The 24,016-nt window shown below is 30.6% G+C and overlaps 1 protein-coding gene and 1 long non-coding RNA gene across 2 annotated transcripts; one reads left to right on the top strand and one right to left on the bottom strand.

The window, feature by feature from the left end:
• Positions 1 to 1,236: 1,236 nt before the first annotated feature.
• Positions 1,237 to 3,522, top strand: LOC131612298 (uncharacterized). The gene is made up of 3 exons (XR_009287340.1): positions 1,237 to 2,321; positions 2,551 to 2,634; positions 3,272 to 3,522. It is a non-coding gene; the product is annotated as an uncharacterized LOC131612298 (long non-coding RNA).
• Positions 3,523 to 17,977: 14,455 nt separating this feature from the next.
• LOC131609893 (NAC transcription factor 47-like) lies at positions 17,978 to 19,933 on the bottom strand. Its single transcript, XM_058881711.1, has 3 exons — positions 19,700 to 19,933; positions 19,185 to 19,489; positions 17,978 to 18,976 (listed from the first exon to the last, which is right to left on the bottom strand). Exons 1-3 carry the CDS (start codon positions 19,860 to 19,862, stop codon positions 18,437 to 18,439), a joined length of 1,008 nt encoding a protein of 335 aa, XP_058737694.1. The 5' UTR covers positions 19,863 to 19,933; the 3' UTR covers positions 17,978 to 18,436.
• Positions 19,934 to 24,016: the final 4,083 nt, after the last annotated feature.

Genomic DNA, 24,016 nt, shown 5'->3' with positions numbered 1-24,016 from the left:
TTTCATAATTAAATAAATTGTTTGTGAGCCGAGTCTATTGTACTAATTAAATTATGTGTGTTTCATTTTGTGTGTGTTTCTTTTTTAGTGTGTTGTGTGTTTAGTGTATTTATTGCATTTTTAAGTTTTTTTATAATTTTATTTTTTTAAAAAATAACTATTTTTACATCTCTTATTTATTACTTGCAAGAAAAAAAATTAAGAATAGAAAATTAGAAAAAATAAATAAATTATTAAATTTAAAAAAAAGTTTAAATATTAATTATTTTAATTTAATTTTAATTGATAATAGATATTAATATATAATCATAAAAACAAAACTTTAAAAGAAAATAAGAATATGATGTGGGGTAGGGTGTTGAATTTTATTAAACAAAACCATTGTAGTGAAAAAAAATTGAATAGGTGTTGAATTATTAGGTGGAAGAGAGAGAAGATGATGTGGAAGATAAAAAGTGAAAAAGTAGGGTGTTGAATAATGTAACCATTGTACATAGTCTAAGTAAGCAAGTCCAGTCAGCCCAAACAAGGACTTCAAATGCCAAGTCAGCCAGATCCCCCACGTCCAGTCAGCCAAACAAGGGATAGGGGCTTCTGAAAACAGAATCTGTTGGATTTGATGGCAATTAGTTTGCATTTTCAATAAATATTTGAAGAAAAATTGTTTATTTATGCTGTGTCTAATAATATTTAATAAATTCAAAAGTTATATAGTATTTTATGATTTTATTCTAAAAGTATAAAAAATTCAAAAGATTATATATTTTAATATGCATTTTTAATTTTTTTAGTACCTTAGTTAATGACTAATGTTTATTGTAATGATTATTTACCCATTTCATAATGTATATGAAAATATAAGTAGGTAATACATCAATTATTCTTTATTTTTCGTGTATACTTTAAGGAATTAAATAAACGACTAAAACTATTCATTCTTAATTGGTGTAGTGGTGATTGACACTAAATTAGGTAGACAATATCATGTTCGAGTCCCCTCAACTATAATCGAGAGTGAGTTAAAATTACTTGATGCCATAACTGACTCTCAAATCGAATTAATCGATCTAGTGAACTGGATACTAGTGGTGAAAATAAAAAAATAAAAAATTTGTCCTGTATATCAGTAGATATCATTTATAGTGTAAACACACATGTTGGTAGATACTCAAAAGTTGAGTTTGTCAAATATGTCTGATATGAAACATTTTTCTGGGTTTGATTGAATACTTCAAAAATTATTTTTGAAATATGTTTATGTTTCAGTTTTATTCGTATAGTTTTTGAATCAATGAAGCTTTTATTAATTTAAAAAATAATATACACATGGCGAGATCACATCGGATCCAGCCTACAAAAACCAATCCCACTATGAAAGCAAGAAACCAAAAATATATAAGTTAGTTCATCATCAACCTAACAATGAGTGTGCTAACTTTTTGGTTTTTCCACCCCTTATACATAATGACATCTATGATTTTCTCTTCTATCTTCGTGTTATTTACAATATTTTCATAATTCTTATCATTCCAATGCTTCCATATTTCATAAATTGCTTTTGTTGCTGCAAACTAGATTAAGCTAGCTTTCCAGCCTTTTGTTTTGCTCCTCCTGACAATCCATTGTAGCTCTTCCTTCTAGATATTCCTAAGTTCATCACATCCAAACAACAGGTGCTGGAGTGTTTCAACCTTAGGACAGAAACATCATTTATTGTTATCAATCAAACCAAATCGTTGCAACCTTTCTTTAGTGGCTAGTTTCTCATGAAAGGCTAACCACATCACTACCAGTGATGTGTTCATTTATTTCTTTTTGGGAGGTTGGTCTACATTTAAAATTTAAAAAATCTTAATTTAATTTAAATAAAATTAAATTAATTAATAGAAATTTTAAAAAATATATATAATTCAATAAAAAAAGTTATTATTTGCGATTTGTAAGGTCAGATTATAATAGTTATTTTATATTTATTTAATTTTAAAGTGGCCCTTCAAAGTCTTCAAAGCGGTAATATCTCTTTCGTGCCTTTGGAATCGAACATACTATGATTGATTGATTATTACACTATTTTTGCAGCCTGCAAAAAGAATACTCATTAGATTACACTTTACTCGAAAACGACCCTTAAAATATAGATAAATATTTTTTTTAATTAAATTCTTATTGTGCAGAAGGATGTGAAGCGTGTCAATAGAGCATACGTGCGCTCCACCTTTGTTGCGGCAGTCCCTAAATCATATGTTTCAATTGCGATTTACTCCGGTTCCACAACAGTTTCATGTGCTTGTCTAGGTTCTTCGGTGCGTCTTTTTGGACAGGTATGCTTTGAATATTTATTAAGCTTGGTTTGTCCCTTTAGTTATGAAAAATTCCATATCAACAGACAATACCCTTCACTGCAGAATTGCGGCAGTCTGACATAGCAGATCAAAGAAAGTTCTTATTTTTTGTGGCTTCATTGAAATTGATAATATATTTTGGGTTTGATTTACATGTTTTATATTTATTAGTGTATGAGGAATGTGGTGTATGTAATTGGTTTTGCAGTATGACTATCAATGGATGGAATATGATGATTCCCCTTGCCTTTTTTGGACTGAATAATTTGGGAAATTTTGAGATCTTGATATGGTAGGTTGTTTGTTATTATAAATTTATTAATATTGTTATTTTCAATTTTGTTGGTGATGAATTCAATTTGGAACTTTTGTTTGATGTTAATTTTTTCAGGTTTTTTTTGTTTGTTAGAATCTGTGCCTGATATGTTACTTTTTGCTTATTAGAATCAAATAAATTGATGTTTATTGTTTGTGCTTTATGGTGAGAAAATTGTTTGGAATTTTCTGCCTACTGAATGTCAAAAGCATGGTGCTAAAATCTTAGGTAGTTTATCTTTGTGTTAGTAAAAACTTAAGTTGATGCTAACTGGTGTGAGTGTGTGTAGAGTGCATTTGTGATTACTTTTTAGAAATTAGGAATGGGATTCTGTTGCAGTTTATGGAGTATAATTGCTGTTTATGTTGTTCGCGCTTTGTGGCGAGAAAACTGATTAGGATTTCACTTCCCAAGTTGAAGATTTTATTCACCAGATGTGGTGTTTGTTATGATGATTTGTTGGCTGGCAGGAACTTAACTTTGTCAGGATGGGTTTTCTATAATCTTCTGTTATGATGTTTTTATTTGTGATTTATGATGTTTATGATCTATACTGAAATTTTATACTTTTATAATTCTACTAATGATTGTTTTAATTTTGTCCATAATATAGGAATCATTGAATGATACTTTTCTCCAATCATTATGTGTTGACTTCAACCAAGTTTCAAATCACATGTCAGAATGGCTTCCTCAACCACATATAATCATATGGTGTAAAAATGTTAGCTTTGTTGTTATGTTACATAGAGAAAGCAGAAAGTTGTTTTGTTGAACATAGAAAAAGCAGAAAAATGTTTTGTTGTTCGATTACATAGTAAAAAATGTCAAAAATTACACTGATATAAGTATTAAGTGTAAAAGTAATAGCTTTGTTCTGTTATAATTATAAGTGTAAATATATTGCATTGATATAAGTATTAAGTGTAAAAGTAATTAGCTTTGTTATGTTACAATTATATGTGTAAAAATATTACACTTATTTATGTATTAAGTGTAATAATAATTACCTTTGTTCTGTTATAATTTAAGTGTAAAAATATATGTGTTATTGTTATACTAAGTTATTAAGACTGTTAGCTACCATTTTGTTGACCTGTTACATAGAGAAAGCAGAAAAATGTTTCCCTGATATAAGTATAAGAAGTAAAAATATTTATCCTTTATTTCATTGATATCATTTGTTACAGGCAGAACTAAAATTTTACATTGATATAAATTGTTACAAGCAAAAGCATAATTTTACATTGATATAAGTTCTTACAACCAGAACTATAATTTTACATTGATGGACAAAAAATAAAATCAGACTAATAACTCTTTCTCTTTTACAAATGGACCATAGAAATTTAAAAGACAATATAGGAGAATTGCAGCACATCTTTCTTTAGGCACACCATAAGAGTTCCAAGGTGGTTGTCCAAGAAAAAACTAGAGCTATCTTCCTTTAGTTGTATAGGAAAACACTCTTGCTTGTGATGCCTCCAAAAAAACCAAATCAAAGTTACCATACAAAATTTTAATTTATACCGGAAAAATAAAATCAATGTTAGCATAAAAAAATATAATATTGTTATATCAGAAAAACTAAATTAATGTTCCCATAAAATTCTGCTTTATTACTTAAATTTGCTTCACCCAAATTGCAGTTTGAAACATAAATGTTATCAGATGGAAGCATAAAATATATGCAAGTTGAAACCGCAACAGATTCGATTTCTGTTTTGGAATTTGCGACATTACGCAAATTGCAATTTGGAACATCCTCATGCCGCCACGTCCTATGCATCGCAGCAACCTGCGCCCAATTCATGAATCGCAATTGCCACTGATTTCCCCAAACACGGGATTGCTTGATTTCTTCAAATAATTTCCCCAAACACGATTATTTCCACCAATTTTCCCAAACACACCGTTGTCGCTGTTTTCCTCAAGCGGTTTCCCCAAACACGCTAATTTCACATTTCAAAATCACATTCCCTAATAGCAGTCGTTGTTGTCATTTGTGAGATCTGCGGATTTAAGTAATGAAATTGAAGATGGGCTTGTGAGGAAATTATGAAGTTTTGGAATCGCATTTCTTAGAAAGATGGAAACATATTGAAAAATGAAAATTGATTTAATGATTTTAATTTTCGTTAAACTAATAAATGTTTGAGATATGTTTACCTTATAATATTGCTCTCTTTTTTAAAAAAAAAAATTACCTTATAATATTGCTCTCTTTTTCAAAAAAAAATTGATACAATTTTATTTTTATTTTTAAAATATCTCTTTCTTTTAAAAATAATAAACTATTTTAGTAAAACTATTTCATTTTTTTATTTACACTTTTATTATATTTTGAAAACAAAAATGTTGGTATCACATTAGAGTATCTGTGTGGACGCACGGGGAACACACCAGTATCCTGTGAACGTACGGGTAATCATATAAAATCAGTGCGAACGCACGCACGGGTAACACATCAGTACCGCGTGACCGCAAAAGTAATCATATCAATATTTATGCGAACGCACGGGTTATTAAATTTTTTCTACAATTAAAAAAATAAAAGTAAAACTTATGTGTTATAACTTTTTATTTTTTTTAATATTTTAAACCATAGTCCAAATTTTAGTAAATACGACATTAAACTTAATTCTTTTATATCATTATCTTTTTGGACTTTTAAATAAAATTTTATTTTTACAAATTTTGTGATTAATAGTTTTTTCTAACAATAAAAGTTTTTAAAAACTTAAACAATTATCTTGCACTGCATTTTTTTTCTTTTTTCGAATATTTTTTTATTTTTTAATTTATTTGAATTCTCATGATAAACGAGTGACATATCTGCGGTCCACACCAGAACCCGTGTGAACGCACAGGTAACACATCAGACCGTATGAACGCACAGGTAACCAGACCAAAATCCAAAATCCATGTGAACGCATGGGTAACACACCATTACTCGTGTGGTGGCACGGATAAAACATCAGTATCGTGTGAACGCACGGGTAACCAGTGTTGAGAAATATTTTGCACAATTACTTTTTTTTAGCTAAAATGGTGTTTAAATTTTTTTTCTTATATTTATCTTTGACTATCTTTTATTATTTTTCCATTTATACAATTAAATTTAAATATTTTCTATTAATTTGGTGACGATTCCACGGTTCACACCAGTACCTGTAAACGTACGGGTAATCATGCCAAAATTCGTGTGAATGCACGCACGGGTACCCGATATTTTTCTATACATTCAATTATTATTTTTTAACGGGTACCAGACATTTTTCTATACATTCAATTATTATTTTTTAACGGGTACCAGACATTTTTCTATTAAAAAATATACATGTAAAACAAATGCGCGTCCCATACTAGAATCCGTACGAACACACGAGTAACACACCAGTACTCGTGTGACTGCACGGGTAACACATCAGTATATCTACAAACACACGGGTAACACACCAGTATCCGTGTCAACGTACGGGTAACACACCAGTATCCGTGTCAACGTACGGGTAACACACCAGTACCCGTGCAAACATATGTGTGATTTGTACTACTTACTTTTCATTTTTTATATTTTCACCCATAGTTCAAACTTTAATAAATATAACATTAAACTTAATTGTTTTTAGATCATTATCTTTTTAATAGTTTTTCTTAACAATAGTTGTTTTAAAAACGTATACAATTTATCTTACCATTCATTTTTTATTTTTTTATTATTTTTTAAAATATTTTGATATTTTTTAAAATATTTTGATATTTTTTAAAATATTTTGATATTTTCATTTTTTATATATCCTATAATACAAATTATTTTTCTGAAATGAATGAATGTGCGTCCCATACCAGAACCCGTGCACACGCACGGGTTAGTTACTAGTTTCTCATGAAAGGCTAACCACATCACTACCAGTCACTACAAGAAAATTGGCGAATTGCGACGGCTAGTTTTGGTAGGTTACGACGGTTTTAACAGCCACAAATTGCAAGGCGCGACGGTTGTGTAACTGTCGCGGAAATGTGTGTCGCCAGGGTGTATTGCGACGATTGTTAAAACCGTCACTCCAACTGTCGTTATCAGTCGCGACGGGTAGGAAACTGTCGTAAATTGCAAGTAGCGACAGTTACAAACCGTCGTGAATATCAGTTTGGATTCTTCATTCAATTCTGGTTGCGACTGTTTCAAACTGTCCTAAATTACAAGTAACGACGGTTACAAACCGTCGTGAGTTTCCAATTGAATTATTTTTTCAATTCGAGTCGCGACGATTTCAAACTGTTGTTATTTATGATACATTTTATTTTAAAATAAATTATGGAGGTTTGTAACCCCCGCTAAATATATTAATTTTTAAAAAAACTAACCAATGATTAAATGTTAACTAGTATATTCAAAATATATTGAAACAAATGTGATCTACAAAATTCAATAACTAAATACAGAGAGACATTTCTCAAGATCAAACATAACTTAACTAAGGAATACATCAAAATTCAAAATTAACCTAAAACAATTAATGATAAAATTTCTATTGCAGCTTCATAGAAAGAATGTTCTTCTACCAAACTAATCAAAGAGAGCTCCGTTGGTAATATAAGATGAGAAAAGAGATGCATTAGCTTCGTAGCCGCACAAACTGTAGATGCAACAAATGCTATTCTAAGAAGATTAAAACACCAATAAATACTTGAAATTCTATCTGACTTCAATTCCTCTAAACTCCTTGCTAGTGGATTCATCAACAAAGCATATTTGTTAATGCTTCAAAAAAGGAACGGGCAGAATCAACCATCTATAGGATCAATCAAACCAACAAATCTATTGGTATCAGGTAGGTATAACAACATAGCAGCACAAGGAGATGACTCATATAGTTATCTAGTTACCTTGAATTTGGTGGCAACATCCTGTGATGCAAGCAAAGCAGCATAAGGAGATGACTCATCTCTGTCAGCTTAACCTTCATTCCACCTAAAAATCAAATTTAAAAAACAATAAATAAACCAAAACCTTTGAAGAGTGTCTACGTAGATTCAGCTAGAAAACAAATTAGTAAGTTCATGATTAGCTATAAATATTGTCCACGTTATGAGTCAATAGATTAAAGAAGAGTTGGATATCATGAATGTCACTACTTAAACTATAAAATCAAACACGTTTCAGAAATCATGATGTACTATAACTTGTTTGGCACCGTGTCTCTTTCCAAGTTATCATGTATTTGTTTATGTGTAGCCATCATGTATTGGTAACAGTTTTGGTTATTGATCAAAGTTTTTTTTATTAACAATATAACTCTAGTTTGAAACTTGTGCTTTAGGTATGAGATCAGATTAAAGTAAATAGAAGTGTTGTGACATACACTAACAGCAATAAAATTGACTCAGATGAAGCAAAATCAGAGTCTTTTAGAAAACTTAAACCTGATGAAATACCTTGTATGCCTTATAACATTGATCTTGACGAGCAGAGTCACACTAAATCCAGAACTGCAAGCATCTCGACACGCGGTTCTTCAACTCAGTCAACAAACTCTTCTAGTCGATTTCCTTCTCGGTTTCATTCGGGAAATATAAGCTTCATACTTAGCATAACCACCAACTTAGGGTTATCTCGATCTTGTCCTGATTCTTAGCCGAGTGTTCCTATATTTAACAATGAAAATGAGCTTAGTCTCCATAATAGAAATGAAACTCAACAACGGGTCTTTTGTAAATCCAGTCCATATACAATATCATGGATATGCTTCTAATAGTTTAAGTTCAAATGCCCCGATATTCAGTTTGGCTAGAAACTTGTCGAGCAGTCCTATGTTTTCTCCTCTCGAAGATACGGTTTCATCATGTGTAAAACGAGAACCTGTTACATCTTCACCAGCATCGATTTTTTTCTAGCAAAATATCACATATAATTGTAGCATTCCTGAGTCTTGTTTTAGACAAGCACAATACAATTGTAGCATTACTGAGACCAAAAAAACTATCACCATGCACAATACTCAATTCTTCAATCTTTGAACCTGCAACTGAACTTACTAAATACATAATATTACATATACTTCCAGCTTTAACCAATAAACTTGTAGATCATGAAATATATATCCCTTACATTACATTAGAAAGAAGAACACATTATAAGAAAACATATTAGTACAAGCTAACACTTTTTCTGTAGGTGAAAAACACATTATAACAAAACAAACTAGTATATAGCTTAACCATGAAGCTTTATTATATATATGACGTGATTAAAACAATCAAATGAAAAATATGAACCAATTGAACAATATTATAATACTACTTAATTAATCTCAATTCAGATTTTTTCCTCCAAGATTTAGAGGTTTTTGATATAAAGAAGCATAATAAGTTTATGACTAACTGATCATGAGAATTGTGAGGGTGAACTATTGGAACTTTCGGCGGCTTGAAAAAGTCCAAACAAGTTTAGAAATATGATTACTGATACAAATAATCTAGTATAAAAATATTATTTTCATGTAGTATAAAAATACTCTACAAATACTTCTAGTTAAGCTTATAGGAAAAATATGTCAGATGTTCATTTATTTCTTTTTGGGAGGTTGGTCTACATTTAAAATTTAAAAAATCTTAAAATAATTTAAATAAAATAAAATTAATTAATAGAAATTTTAAAAAATATATATAATTCAATAAAAAAAGTTATTATTTGCGATTTGTAAGGTCAAATTATAATAGTTATTTTATATTTATTTAATTTTAAAGGCGAGTTATAATAAATAAATCAAGATTACATTTTTCTATTTAATTTCTACCTTTAAAATATATAAATAAATATTTTTTATTTTATTTTATTTTAAGGTGAAATATTTTTAAAAAGTAGAACCTCAAAACATTAACCACAATATAAAGTCAAACAAATATCAAATAAAATATATAATGTAAGTATCTTTCTATATGTTTTTCGATGTTACAATTTCGTAATTAAATTATGTTGAATTTTTGAAAAGGGACATGTAAATATTTTAAATATAAGATGCATACTATTTATTTTATTTTTGCTTAATTGTAACTTTTGTTCTCCTATTTTCTCAGTTTTTTTGAATTTTGATCGTTCTTATTTAAAATCTGGAAATTTGATATTCTAAAGTTTTTTTATTTTATTTTAGTCCCTTACTCCATGTAAATTCCTTGGGTTTTAGGTTTGGCAGCAATTTTGCTAAAACATGTATCACTGCCAGATGTTGGACAGGATGTCGTGACATCCTGAACAACTATCATAGCTGGAACATAACTATTGTTATTTTGTTGACAGATTTGATTTGATTCTGTGAGATTCTCTATGGATATATTTCACTGATTATGCAAGTCAAGAAGATTTTATTTGGAACAATTGGTTTAATCTCTAAATGTGCATAAGTTTCTAAAATTGGATTTTGAGACAATTTAGGAAACTTGTGATGTTCTGATCCAAGATTCAAGAAGATTTTCTGCATAATTGGTGCAAACCTTAGCTTGTGGATTAAGAAATATTTGGGTAAAGTAGTCGAAACCTATGGACAGCTGAGGATTATATAAAGGAAGACCTAATCCTAATGCAATTTTGTCTCTTCAAAACTTTGTAAAGGAAAAAGGGAAATTTAGAGTCTTAGGTTTTGAGAGTCATTTTTCTTGTGTTGTGTTTTGTGTATGTCATTCATGTATCTCTTGATGCATTGAGGTTGATTATTTGTTTATTGTCAATCACTCATGATCTTTTAAGCAAATAGTGCATTGTGTGTAATCGGAAGTATGTTCTTCTATTTTTTGTCTTTTGTTATTTGTCACTGAGGTGATTATAAGTGAGAGAGGGATCTCATATCAAGGGAAGTCCTAGGTAAAAGTTACACATGGTACTAATTAGGCGATAAGATATAAACTAGGGTTGTTTAGCTTTGAACTAATACTATCATAGGGAAATTCCTTCCTAGCTTGGATGCCCCCAGAGTAGGTGATGTTGAATCAAACTGGGTTAATAATTGACTGAGTTTTTTACCTTTTGCATCTTAACTCTACATAATTTATAGGTTGGTAAAATTATTCTGCCAGATAGATGATGTCTTAACACTTGTCTTAACATCGTGTTTTGATATTAAGACATCAGTCATGACATCTATTGTAAAGTGCTAGAATTTCAATTGGCATCAAAGAAGGAACCCCATTCTATTTTTGAGTGAGCTTCAGGGAGATAATTTTCTGGTACTATATGACTATTGGAAGGATAACTCTCACGAAATTAATGTATCCAACACTGAAGATGAAGAGGAACAATTTGCCTGAGATACTAATTCTATTATGCTTATTGGGAGGTAATTTAAGAAGGTGCTAAAGAGTATGGGTAGGAAGTCCAGACCAAAGGTCAAGAACATATCATCTGGCAACAACAAGAAAAAAGGAGAAGCATGCAGTGCCATGAATGTAAGGGTTTTGGTCACATCACATCATAATTTCCCACATACCTCAAGAAACAAAAGGAGGGCTTGCTTGTTGGTGATTTTGAGGGAGAACCTGATGATGAAATTGCTAAGCATGAATTTAATAAAGTTTTGTGTGATAAGGATCTCTTTTATGAATAATTGAATTATTTCCACAAAGAGCTATGTGTCAGAAGTGAAGAGGTGTGCAAGACAGGAGAAAAAGCATAAGAGAATCATAGCTCAACTGTAGGAGGAAAAAGAGAAACTATCATCTACTATCTGTGATCCTCAGGTAATCTTATTGACCCCCAAAGTTGGACACATGAACAAATTCGTAAGAATGTTAAACAATGGGTGTATGGTGATTGGATGAAATTCTTCAAGTGGGGAAGAACATTTATTGACATATGGTTTAATTACCAGTCTTTAAAAACTCACTGAAGCACCACTAGTCTCGTTGGGAAGGAGACAATGACTTGATCTTCCTTCTTTCTCTTCAGTCCTTGACTGCTGCCCAGCCAGTAATTACTATAACTCTTCACTCACACACACATACTCTCAGTTTGCTTCTTTACTGTTCAAACTGAACTGCATCCAAGGCCTTTGTAAATATATCACCAAGCTATTTTTTAGTCTTCACATATGATGTGGTGTAAATCACATGTATATGAATCACGTCAGAGTAATACAAAAGATTATCGTTCCCACGGAGACCAAAGTCAATCTATCGATTTCTATTGTTAAGGTGTTTATCTAAGGCGAAACAAATCAATTAATTGAGTGCATAAAATGAAAGAAATTAAAAGGGTATTTAAATTCAGGTAAAAGAACAGGCTCGAATGTAATTCACATCAGTCGAATAATACTCCACTAGTCTCTTAATAGAATTACTTATGGGGCAATGATTTCTATTCTTGAAAAGGATCAACTTAACGGGTCGGTTTCGCGTACTAAGAACCAAACTTACTCTCTAATTAATGTCTTTCATTGTCACTTATAAAAGGTGCTTATTGCGTTAAAGTAGTAAGTCTAATTTTAAGAAATTGATCTCTTGCCTTAGTAGAAATTTGTTTTAACTTGGAATATTTAACATAAAAGAGGTTCAAGGCTTTCGCTCAGTGAACCGGATTTCAAACCCACAAACGCGTTTGAAAATAGTTTCAAAATCGTTTTCTAAAAGTGTTAAAGATTCCTAAGTAACTAGCCAAAATGCTTTCGCTCTTTTTGAATAGTAAAAAACTAACCAAGTTTAACTTCGAATATTGGACGAATTTCGATCTTATACAAAACAATTTTGTACAAAAAACTTGTATTAAAAGTTAAAAAGCCCCTAAAGTATTTCTACAGATACATTGTGCGGAGTATCATCGTGACGATGATCCTTACATTCTAACCTATAAAAATTTAGCCAGACATGAAAACGGAAATAAGCATGTTAAAGTTCATCATATTAAATTGACAATAGAAGCGAGTAAGAAAATGAATTCAAGCTTAGACCAAGACAAATAATAAGTAAAATGCGAAAACAAACTTAAATATAAAAACCTGCTCCAAATGGAGACTTGAATCTTGTACAAGTAAAAGTAAATTCGACTGGAATGAAAATAGCGGCAAGATTAAAAGTGCTCCAACCTAATCAACAACTATTTGTGCAACAATCCCTCAATGTGACTAATTATTTCTTTTACAGATGGTAAGTATATGCTTGGTGTTTTGAACTAAGTTGGATGAAGCAAATGAACACGAGCACTCCTATTTATAGATAAATCTCTAGGCAGGATTTTCCAAGAGTGTCCTCCAACTCCTTTTGGCCGGGATTGCATTTTGTGAAGACGGCGGCCGCCACCCCTGCTCGGCGCCAGCCACCTTTGAAAATTGGGAAGATCGTGGGAACGTGGCAGTTGTGCCCTGAGTGAAGGCAGACACGTCATGGCGTCTCCTAAAGCGGACGCCAAGCTGAATGCCATGAGTACAACTTCATGGAAAAACTTGATTTCTTGGCCTTTTAGCTTCGTTTCTTCAAGGAGAGGTCCAAATGATCATGGCACCTGAAAGTAAGATAACAACAAGCATAACACAAGAAAATAATACTAAAAACGAGAAGAAACATGTGCAATTCGAGTCAAATACATAGTGTGTTTCAGTGTTATCAACATGCTCGAGAGTGATGAATTTGGTTTCAACAAGGTCTCTAATGAAATGATGTTTGATGTCAATGTGTTTAGTCCTACTTGTCGCGTCTCGAATTTTCATTAGTAGGCGTGAATGGGTAGGCAAAAGAAGAGTCACCATCAATGTTATTTATCCCAAGAGAGGGAAATGAAACACTAAATAAACATAAGAGTGGGAAAGAACATGGTCATCATAACCAAGAGTGAGGGTAAGGAAGTCGGTAACGTGAGGGGAAGGTATTAGCACCCCTCACGTCTATAGTACTCTATAGGATCCACTTAAATTTGTTCTAATCTAAGGGTCTAAACTATAAGTTTAAAGCCTAATGCTAAAAGGGATGTATGAAAAAAAAAGGAAAATAAGGAAGACTTTACAAAGTTGTGCTCGTTTAGGCCCTGCAACCTAATGCCTATGTATCCCTTTTGAGGAATCAGAGCGCCGTAGTTCGGCTCAAAAGTTTTGGTTTGTTTGTGTTTTTTAATGAACGATGCTAATTTCGCATTCTACTGCTGCTCGACCTTTGGAGACTCACGCAATTGTCGTAGAAAAGAATTAACATGTTCTTACCTGAAAAGGTAAAGCCAAAAATCAGAAGAAAATGAATTGGTTGGTGTTTTGTTAGGAGAGTACATCAGATGATCCCTCATAAGGTGAGAGTATCTGAATACTTTTGTTAGAAGAGTACATCAAATGGACCACCATAATGGTGGAGGCATTTGAATACTTTTCCCTTAATTAATTGAATAGAATTAGAGCATTTTTTTTGGATTTTTGATGTTTGTTAATGAATTTTGCCTAAATGAGAAATTATCTAATATATCAAGTTACTAAAATTAGATAAAAGGGAATAAAAATATTTTTGTATTTTTCTTAATTATAATAATAATAATAATAATAATAATAATAAAAGACATTTTTTTAATAATTTTTGTATTTTTATAACCTAAATTAAATAACCCAATTACTAATTAAATGGCTGACTAAAAACTAAAGTAGGTGAAAAAAAAGCTAAATTGACTAAGCAAACAAAAATAAATTTCTAAATAAATAAATTAAACTTAATTAAGTAAAAACTAATAAAAAGAAGAAATAAAAATCCAAATCTAAAAATAAAAGGGTGTAAATACATTTAGGAAGTATGCATGCATAATTGGACCTAAAGCCCATCTCCACTCAAATAATTTTATTGGAGAAATTAATATGCCACCCCCCATTTTATACATGTCACCTCCTAAATAGTGCATTTTTAACAAATTATTCCTGTAAAATATCGGATTTTTTAAAATTTCCGATACATATCACAAATTTCATATAAATATCAAAAATTTTGTTGAATTTACCTATTTACCTTGCCTGATGTTACATACCGGAAATTTAAAATTTCCGGTACCGAATTTTTTTAAATTTTTGATATGTATGAATTGTTTGCAATTTTCGATACTGCTTACATTGTTTTCAATTTCTGGTACATTGTTTGCAATTTCTAATACTTATTATTTATCAAAATAGAAGTGGAGTATGAAAGTTAACGAAGTGTTTGCAATTTCCGGTACATTGTTTGCAATTTCCGATACAAGTGGAATATGAAATTGAAATTAATGAATTGTTTGTAATTTTCGGTACTGTTTGTACATGGGTTTTTTAAAACTTTTAGTGTTAATTTTCTATCGAAAATTCGTGAAATTTCAAGAACGGAGTAATGAATTTTGTAAAATTACCGGAATTTTTGAAATTTCCGGTAAATTGCACCAGAAATTTTGAAATTTCTGATAAATAGATACCGAATTTTTTTTAAAAACAAAGAATTTCTGGTATCGCGTAAAAAGAGGTACCAGAATTTATTTTTTTTTATGATTTTGGTAACAGTAATTTTTTTCCAGAAAAGGTAAAATTTTTTAATAAATAATATCTGAGATATTTTAAAAATATTATAAAATGGGGGAGATGGCATGTACAATTTTTATTCATTTTTAATTAAAAATTGTTGATTTATAAGTATCGAGAACTTGTTTACATATAAATGCTGCTGCCAAGATTCAAACCCTGGACTAACCGTTTCCTTAACTCAGCTAACAAGTGCTAACTGAGCTACAATTAAAGGAATGACAAATAGATTCCTCATTTTATTGGAGCATAACTTGATACAATAGTTTATAAACCACCCTCCACTTGAATCTCCCATCCCATACAGAGGACACTTTAACCACCTTATCCTCCAGTCTTCTCATACATGATTGTTGAGTCATACACGTTTGTTAGCTTACGTTTGCAACTATTTCGTGTGAGTGTGAATTGTAGAAAGACCTCTTATCGTTTTTTAGTTTTTTGTGCTAACTTTTTCGTCGTTTGTTTATTGTTTTCTTCCTTGCATTTGCTATATAAATTAATAATTGCAGTTTTTGGTGACCATAGTAAGCAATCACATTGTATTCTTAGTCTTTATTCGATCAATGTTTTATAAGAGTCAAAATCCACTCGATCATATAATAACTAATTATTAATCAAGAGCACGTGAGAAGTAGTTATATAGATAAGGATTACCCTCATGGAACATTATAATGATGCCAAAATAATACACAAAATAAACAATTAGTAATTGCGAATCCACTCGAAATGGATGATGTTATCCTAGTTAGATTAAGTTTAAAAAATCTCTCATCGTACATGCTAGTTAATTAAATATTACAGTACTTTCTATGAGATATAATTATAGCCACTATTTTATAGGCATACATTAAACGAGCTTGTTAAAAATAATATCATTGAGACTCCCATGAGTTCATGATGTTGATTAATAAACTCATAAATAAGCTATTTGCTAGAAGTTTGTCTCTTTTTAATTAAAGTTTTATTTGAATGGTTAAGGACGAAGTTCGGGGAATACCGAGTTCGATTTCTAGTGAGAACTATATTTAGTCAGTGTTATGATCTCTCAGCAGGAACTCTGGATTATTAAGGCAATTTTCTCCTAAAAACTAGAGTGCATAAAGCAAAAAAATAAAGGTTTTATTTAAATTAATGTTTCTTTACAGTTTATGATTGTTACTACTTAAAAATAAATCGATAAAATTTTGCAAATGTTTAATAATCAAATTTATTCTTATAATTAATATCTATGCATAAATATCAACGAGAAATTAAATTATATACATATATAGAGAGATAAAGAGTTGTACTACACTCAGAGAGTATCCATTAACACTGGGTTATAGGATGCTGAGACAACTTATTTTTTATTATCTGTATTAAAGTTCAATCTTGAGCTTTAATCTTCATATTTTAATTTGAGATGTATTTACGAAATACATCCAAGTGTTAATTATGAGATGTGTACTTTTATAGATGATATAGTTTTAATTTGAAAGTCGAATGAGAATTTTAATGAAAGATTAAAAATTTGGAAGTGAGGTTAGAAACACTGATTTTTTGTGTATGTGAAATGTAAGCTCAATAAAGGAGAAGAATTTGTAATTTTGAGGTGAAAGTTGAAGATTATATCATTTTATAAATTATGTGGTTTAAATATTTTACGTGCATAATACAAAAACAATGGCAAAATAGAATGGAATGTAAACCATTAAATTCAAATAGGTATACATGACAGTTTTATGAGATGCAAAAGTATAACTTAAGTTGAAGAAAAAATTTAATTAGATTGCGATAAAACCTACGATGTTTTACATGATAAAATATTGGGCGGCTAAGAATCAACACAAGAATAGAATAAATGTAACAAAGATGATAATGTTATGTTGGACGTGTAGCAATACTAGAAATAATAAAATTGGAAATGATAATATTTAAAAGAGAGTGCATTGGGATAACACCTATAATAGGCAAGATAATGAAAAATAGGTTTAAGTGATTCGTACATGTAGAAAGACAACATTTAAATTTTGTAGTAAGAAGATAAAAATCACACATTTATAAATAGAAATAGATTTTAAAAAATATTAAAAAATTATTACAAAAATGTTGATATTAACAATTTAAATAAAAGCATAATTTTAAATAAAATATTACAATAAAAATTGATCCATATAAATATTACTACTTAGTAGAATAAATTTTAGTTGTTTCTGGGTAGTGTTTTTGGGTAGTGTCATATAATCATATCACACTATTATTTATTAAAAATATACTCAAATTATGGAAGAGTAATTATAAAACTCTTTCACACCGCAGCGCTGGCACTTTTTCTTTTAAAAAAAGGTTAATCTCATTTCTTGTAATCACAAAATGTGAATGCAGCAATGCTCGAGTTGGCTATTATACACTCTGAAGTCTAAATGTATACAAATAAGTTGAACTTGAATTTTTGGAAGATAAGATAATAAAATAGTGAAAGAATGTTACGAAGCTGGCGTGAAAGGGTATTTTTTTATAGAAACAAATTAAGTTGCATATATATATATATATATATATATATATATATATATATATATATATATATATATATATATATATATATATATATATATATATAAATATATATATAAAGAACCACGCCTATAATTTCTTGCCCTATTGGTATTGTTTATGCATGTTTATATTTTGTAAGGAAAGGTAAACTTTATATTTTTAATTGAATATTAATTCAATTAATATATTTATTTAAATCTGTCAAAGAAAACTGTGTATTTATTTATTTACTTGTTCAATTCATATTGCTTCAATAATGTACGTATGTAATGGTTCAAAGTATGTGAATAAATGTTGTTTTATAAGGAATAAAGTGGCAAAAATACAATCACAATGAGTACAATACTTATCTACAGAGTATATATTATAAAGCTAAGTTGCCAAACCCAATACATGGACAAATCAACATTTTGTACACGACTATTTTAATTGGTCATAAAACTTTAATATTTTCTTTTCACAATTTATTGAGTCTTCAATTGCAGAATCTTTCTTTTGACTCCCCTACCAAACAAGTCCTAATCCATCCTTCAATTCCTAGCACAAACTAAAAAATAACACAAAAAAAAAATAAAACACACTATTTTGTGTACTAGTACTAGAAAATTAGTAATTCTTATACTTAATGACCCCATTGGTGTTTTTTTGGTGGGGTTAACTTCTAGAAATTTTACTTAACTATTTGAATTTTCTAATTATTTTTTTTGAATACCACTTAGTTTTTTTTGTGGTATTTTGGATTATTATCCTTGGTATTGATGATGAGGACCTAAAACCAATTGCTGATTCATCAAAGATTGCTTCATGAGGTAGCTTTCATATTGTGTATTGATGTTAGAGAAATTGCAAGAGGAACTCAAGTACTTCTTTGATGGGTACAATGACATGTTGTCCTCATCTATGTTTGAAAGATGGTGCTTTAAAGGATTCTTGTTTTGTGACATGTAATTGTTGTTTTGGGAAGATTGTTGCTGTTGGTTAAAGTTTTCAGTGTTGAAGTTTGAACTTGATCCAATTTCTGATGGATTTGAATGGTTTTCTGATAAGAAACTGCTTAGCATGGAGTAGTCCATAGCATCTAATAGGTTTGAGAAAGAGACTGATTTTTGTGACATGAGTGTGTTTTGATGAGGAGATGGCGTGTTTTTTGTGATGGGGAAAAGAGTTTCTTTGAATTGCGCCTCCTCCGGGTGTTCGACTTCGCCTATCATTGTTTCTGATTCGGTTGGTGATAGCGCGCATTTTGATTTCTTGTAAATTCGACATAATACCCAATCATCCAACTGCAAAAACAATAATACCAACAACATCATTAATCCAAAATATATATTTTTAAAAACATCCACGAATACAGTCATATAAAAACACCAAATGTCATTGTAGTCAATCCGAGACATTATATGACATCTGATGTTTTTGTTTAACTGCGATTGATCGTGCATGTGATTATGCGAATTACTATTAACACGGCCACAATTTAGAGACGCTTACCCTCATGGAGGAATCTTTGAGCTTAATTGGTTTATTATTATCAACAAGGCGATATTCATGCATGATCCAATTAGTTTTAATGCCCTTTGGAGGTTTTCCTTTGTAAAAAACAAGTGCCTTTTTGACACCAATAATATTCTCTTGTGATCTTCCTCCACATGGCAATGATGCAACTATTGTCTTATCAGTTCCAGTGGCTTTCCAATACCCTGAAGCAGCTGCCCTGTTTGGCCTTGCACCATTTGGGTACTTTCTATCTCTAGGACTAAAAAAGTACCACTCTTTCTCACCAAACAAAGCCTTAGCTGAAAATAACAACAACAAAAAAAAATTAATTAACATTCCACATCACACATTATTAAATAATAGAGAGAGAAAAAGTTTCGTTAAACCAGCTCAGATATTAGCTCAGTTATTAGATGTGCTTGATATAAGAGGCGCTGATTCAAACTCGTCTGGATTAATAGATAAAAAATAAAGTGGAGAAAGATGTGTAATAGTAGAATTTTAGAAACCTGGCAAATCCCATGGATCTAATTTGTAAATATCAACTTCAGCAATGATGGAAACAGGTAAAGGAATGGAAGCAATTTTTTTTCTAAGGTAGTGAAGAATGAGTTCTGCATCAGTAGGATGGAACCTAAAACCTGGGGGAAGATTGGACTGTGGGGTTGCCATGTTTTGTTGAGGGGTTTGGTGAAGAGAGAGAAAGAAGAGAGAGAGAGGATTGAAATTTTTGGGATTGGGAGAAAGGAAGGGGTTTTATGGTTGTGGGAAATTTGTCGTTATGTGGGAAGAGATTAGGCCAAGGGGGCTAGGGGGTATGAATGAGGAAAAAATAAGTTGAGTTCCAAGAACCATGATTTTCCAAAAGTGGGGTCCATTTTTAAAGAGATGGATAGAAGCAATGTGAAAACGGTGGATGGATGACAAACCCAATCCTTGCTCACAAAAAGATATTTAAACTAGTTTTTTCAAATATTATATTTCAATAAAAGAAAATTCACATTTTATTTCACTCCAATTTTTGTTGTTGTATTTTAGATAAAATATTTAATTAAATCACACAATAAATAATTGGAACATTTTTAAAAACTAATCTAAAAAAGTTTTTTTATTGAACACATGTGAGTAAGATTTATATAATGACAAATTTTGACCACATGAAAAAACAAGCAACATTTTTAAGTTCAAATGTTATTTTTGTTTGGATTTTATTGAAAACTAATCTATGTATCTTACTAGCCATTATGTTTCTTTCTAAGAGATACTTTTTCATTAAGTTAGTTATGTTAATTGCACTAAGTTATTTATTTAGGTTGCAACTATTTTTCTATCCTCTTCGAACAAGCCTACTATAAGTGGCTGCCGTGTTATGTATATGTAGGAAATGATTCTATGAGATAAAGTAAGCTTAAATGCATGTTCATCTCATTCATAATTGATGTTGTACGGTGGTATTAGAATCACTTCAAGTCTCTATTTTATTTTGAATGGTAAAATCAATCTTCTTAATTATACTTATTTATGGTGATATGTGACACAAAATTGTTATGCATGAATTTTGTTACACTCCGTAAAAGATTCAGTGCTTGTTGGGCTAGAAAATCAAAAGTATCAAAGGTAAATGGTATAAAAACATATTCATCCTGTTTTACAATAGATGTCATCTTTTCTAATTTTATTTGTCTCAAATTATTTGTCCATTTAGAATACCAATGTGATATTTATTATTTCTTTCCTTAAACTTACGCTTATTTATTGTATTTTAATTCATTTAAGTACTTCACTATCTATTATTAATAAGATTATTTTAGTAAATGAGACTCATTTTATCATTGAAATCAACATAATGAATCATTTTCTTAAAAAAATTGAAAATCTCAAAGAGAACACCTATTGTGAGACGGAGGGAGTATTGATTATCGGAACACGCTTTCTCATACTTGACCACTTTACATGAAGCAACTTTAAAAGTTGTCTGTCTCACAATAAAACCTTCAGTCCTCAATCCCAGCTGTGGGAAAACTTCGATCAAGTCTACATGTGCACATTTCCATCCTACCTACCCATACACCAGAACATTTTGTAGCCTAAGAGTCGACCCCCTACTGTAAGCAAGTTAAGAAATTCACAGGCGCCGCTTTCTTAACAGATACTCATACACGCCTAAATATATCAAATAGGACATTCTTAACAAAGTCATGTCGGTATTTGAATCTTGAAAGCTCCTTGAGTGAATAACATGCTCTCCAATTGTATCCAAGCACGCCTTGCGGCAAACACGACAAACCTCATCAATAGGAAATAAGGGAATAATAAGTCGGTATTTAAGGATGGTACTTTACTCTACCGGGGACATAAGTTGACCTAAATCGTCAATAGGGATATCAAGGAGAAAATCTTAAGCATGTGGTGCTTGCAAACTACCAAAATCTACTTTCTATTTTTTAACCATCTTAAAGTTTACATCCATGTCCTGAACACTTTTACTAAAAAGAGCACTCGCCAAAATATGGTGTGCTTTAGGAGGGACAATGTTCTTTCTAGTAAATTCGCTAAGGATAAAATCGAGAATCACAACACTAAGACCATTTAAAGCTATATCGAAATCAAGATTCATACCATATATCTCACTATCTCTCAATATATGATCATGTAACACCACATAATGAGCTCTAGAAGCCACACACATGTATGAGGAAGCATCTACTGCCGATTACAAACTCAATATATCAACTCTAATAGGTAAAGAAGCCATGCTCTATTGAAGGTAGCCCTGCGTGTTAGCTTTCAAACACTTCAAATGGTGTCTCAATTGGACTTATGTATCAAAAGTTATGATAAAAACAAAATCAAAAGAATTTCTCTGCCGGAGTGTCTCGCTCCTTGAGACCCTCCCTCGCTAAGCGACGACTACTAAGCGAGGACGCATAGACCTGCAAAAACCAGAATCTGATTTTTAATTTCGACTCAATAAAAACCCCTTATCTCAGAATTCGAAATACAACAATCATCCTGTGATTATAACATCGAATTCACAATTTATCATAGATTGACATCAGTTTCATCATGAATTACTCAGTTATATTTATACCCTAAAACATCCAATTTCATCTGCATTCATCATTCAACCAATTAGTTCATGAACATAAAATATCATAGCTGTAAAACACAATTTCTCATCCATTCATGCCACATAAAAACAAATTAAATTGCATCATATATTTAACAGATTATCATCAATTTGTAAGAATCAAAACCTATTGGAAGTTAAGGGAAACCATTATACCCTTTCATGATTCAGGAACCCATAGATGAACAATCCCCCCTTACCTTAGATTTCCAGCAAAAGTACCTTGTTCCTTGAGTTCTTCTCTCCTAAGCCCTCTTCTTCTCCCTTCTTGCATTTATCCTCTTTTTCTTTTTTCTCCCAAATTTTCTATGTACCGTCAAAAATACCCATAACTCTCTAACTTTCTCATTATAATAACAAAACTTCTAAATTTTGAATTTACCTTTCTATCCTCACTTTCTCACAAAAACCCAACAATGGCCTTCCTCTTTTATTTGCTATATTTAATTATTCCATTCTTATTATTTTATCTCTAAAAGTAAAATAAAATAATTAAATTCACTAAAAATGCTACTACTCACATCATTTCATTTAAAAACTAAAACACTATTATTTTAATTATTCTACCACTTCTACACTATCACCATACTACTCTATTCTTTTCAACCATCTCACTACACCCCACACATATAAAGCAAATATTCAATTTAATTCAATTAAAATATTTAAAATCATATAAACACGCTAAATCACTCATATACACAAATTAATTTAATTAAATAATTAAAATAAAAATCGGGGCGTTACATTAGTGGAACACATATTATCTTTAGATTTCAAACTAGAATTATGATCATGGAAGTAAGATGAAGAAGAAATATTTCTCATTTTATTTTCGTGATATTCTTTATAGAAGTGAGATGGAGAATAAGCATTTTTTACTTGGCTTAAATATATCAATCGTCCATGTAAGTTAGCGAGTTTATTCGTCCATATATTTTTTTAAATAATCCTAGAAAGTTAAAACTATTTTAGTATTAGTCTCAAACATTAAGTTTCATTTCACAAATGATTAGAAGGAAAATGTTTGGACATTTCGCATAAGTGATATGGCTTAATCCCCCATGCCGACCCCTAAATTTCATTTCTTAAATCGTCCTTCACATTTAGGGTTTCTAAGAAACCAAAACCCACATCAACGATTCACTAAGAGATCAATGATTCACTAAGGGAGACAAAAAGTATCCACGTTCGAGAACAACATTTTTTTACTGCAGCAAGAACTGTGTTTTGTCACTTGAGTAAGCAGGTAAAGTTTTTTCCTTTCCTTTCCTTTGTTTCTTGTGTTGTTCTTGAAATGGAGTATGTATTAAATAAACTATATTAGTATTGTTTGAATCTGTTCAGTGTTGTTATCTACTTTTTCCATTTCTCTGTTGTGTCTTTTTTGGTAGGGTCAAAATACATAGGTGGTTGACATGTGTAATAAAATGGTATAATTTACATGGATGAGTTTTATAGGGAATTTTCCTTATGATGGTCAATTTATTACATACTGTGTATTGTATTACATAGGGGTACGTCAACATACAATACAAGACATAGATCCTGATAAATGGAGCATCTTTGGATATACCGGTATATTAAGAGAGTGATATTGATAAATCAAAATATAGGTTAGGATGGTATAAAAATTATGAGGATGACTACAAAAGAATAGTCAATGATAGTGATGTTTATGAGGCTTATAAGTTTT

The sequence above is a fragment of the Vicia villosa genome, linkage group LG6 (assembly GCF_029867415.1).
Source record: "Vicia villosa cultivar HV-30 ecotype Madison, WI linkage group LG6, Vvil1.0, whole genome shotgun sequence".
NCBI lineage: Eukaryota > Viridiplantae > Streptophyta > Magnoliopsida > Fabales > Fabaceae > Vicia > Vicia villosa.
The sequence above is the reverse complement of the archived record's forward strand: the minus strand, read 5'-3'. Positions and strand labels throughout refer to the sequence as shown.

Excerpts from the sequence above, each read along its gene's own strand:
- LOC131609893 (XM_058881711.1), bottom strand. The coding sequence starts at position 19,862 with ATGGCAACCCCACAGTCCAATCTTCCCCCAGGTTTTAGGTTCCATCCT. Across the intron at positions 19,490-19,699 it reads AGATCCATGGGATTTGCCAG|CTAAGGCTTTGTTTGGTGAG; the intron begins GTTTCTAAAATT and ends TGTTATTTTCAG. Across the intron at positions 18,977-19,184 it reads TCAAAGATTCCTCCATGAGG|TTGGATGATTGGGTATTATG; the intron begins GTAAGCGTCTCT and ends TTGTTTTTGCAG.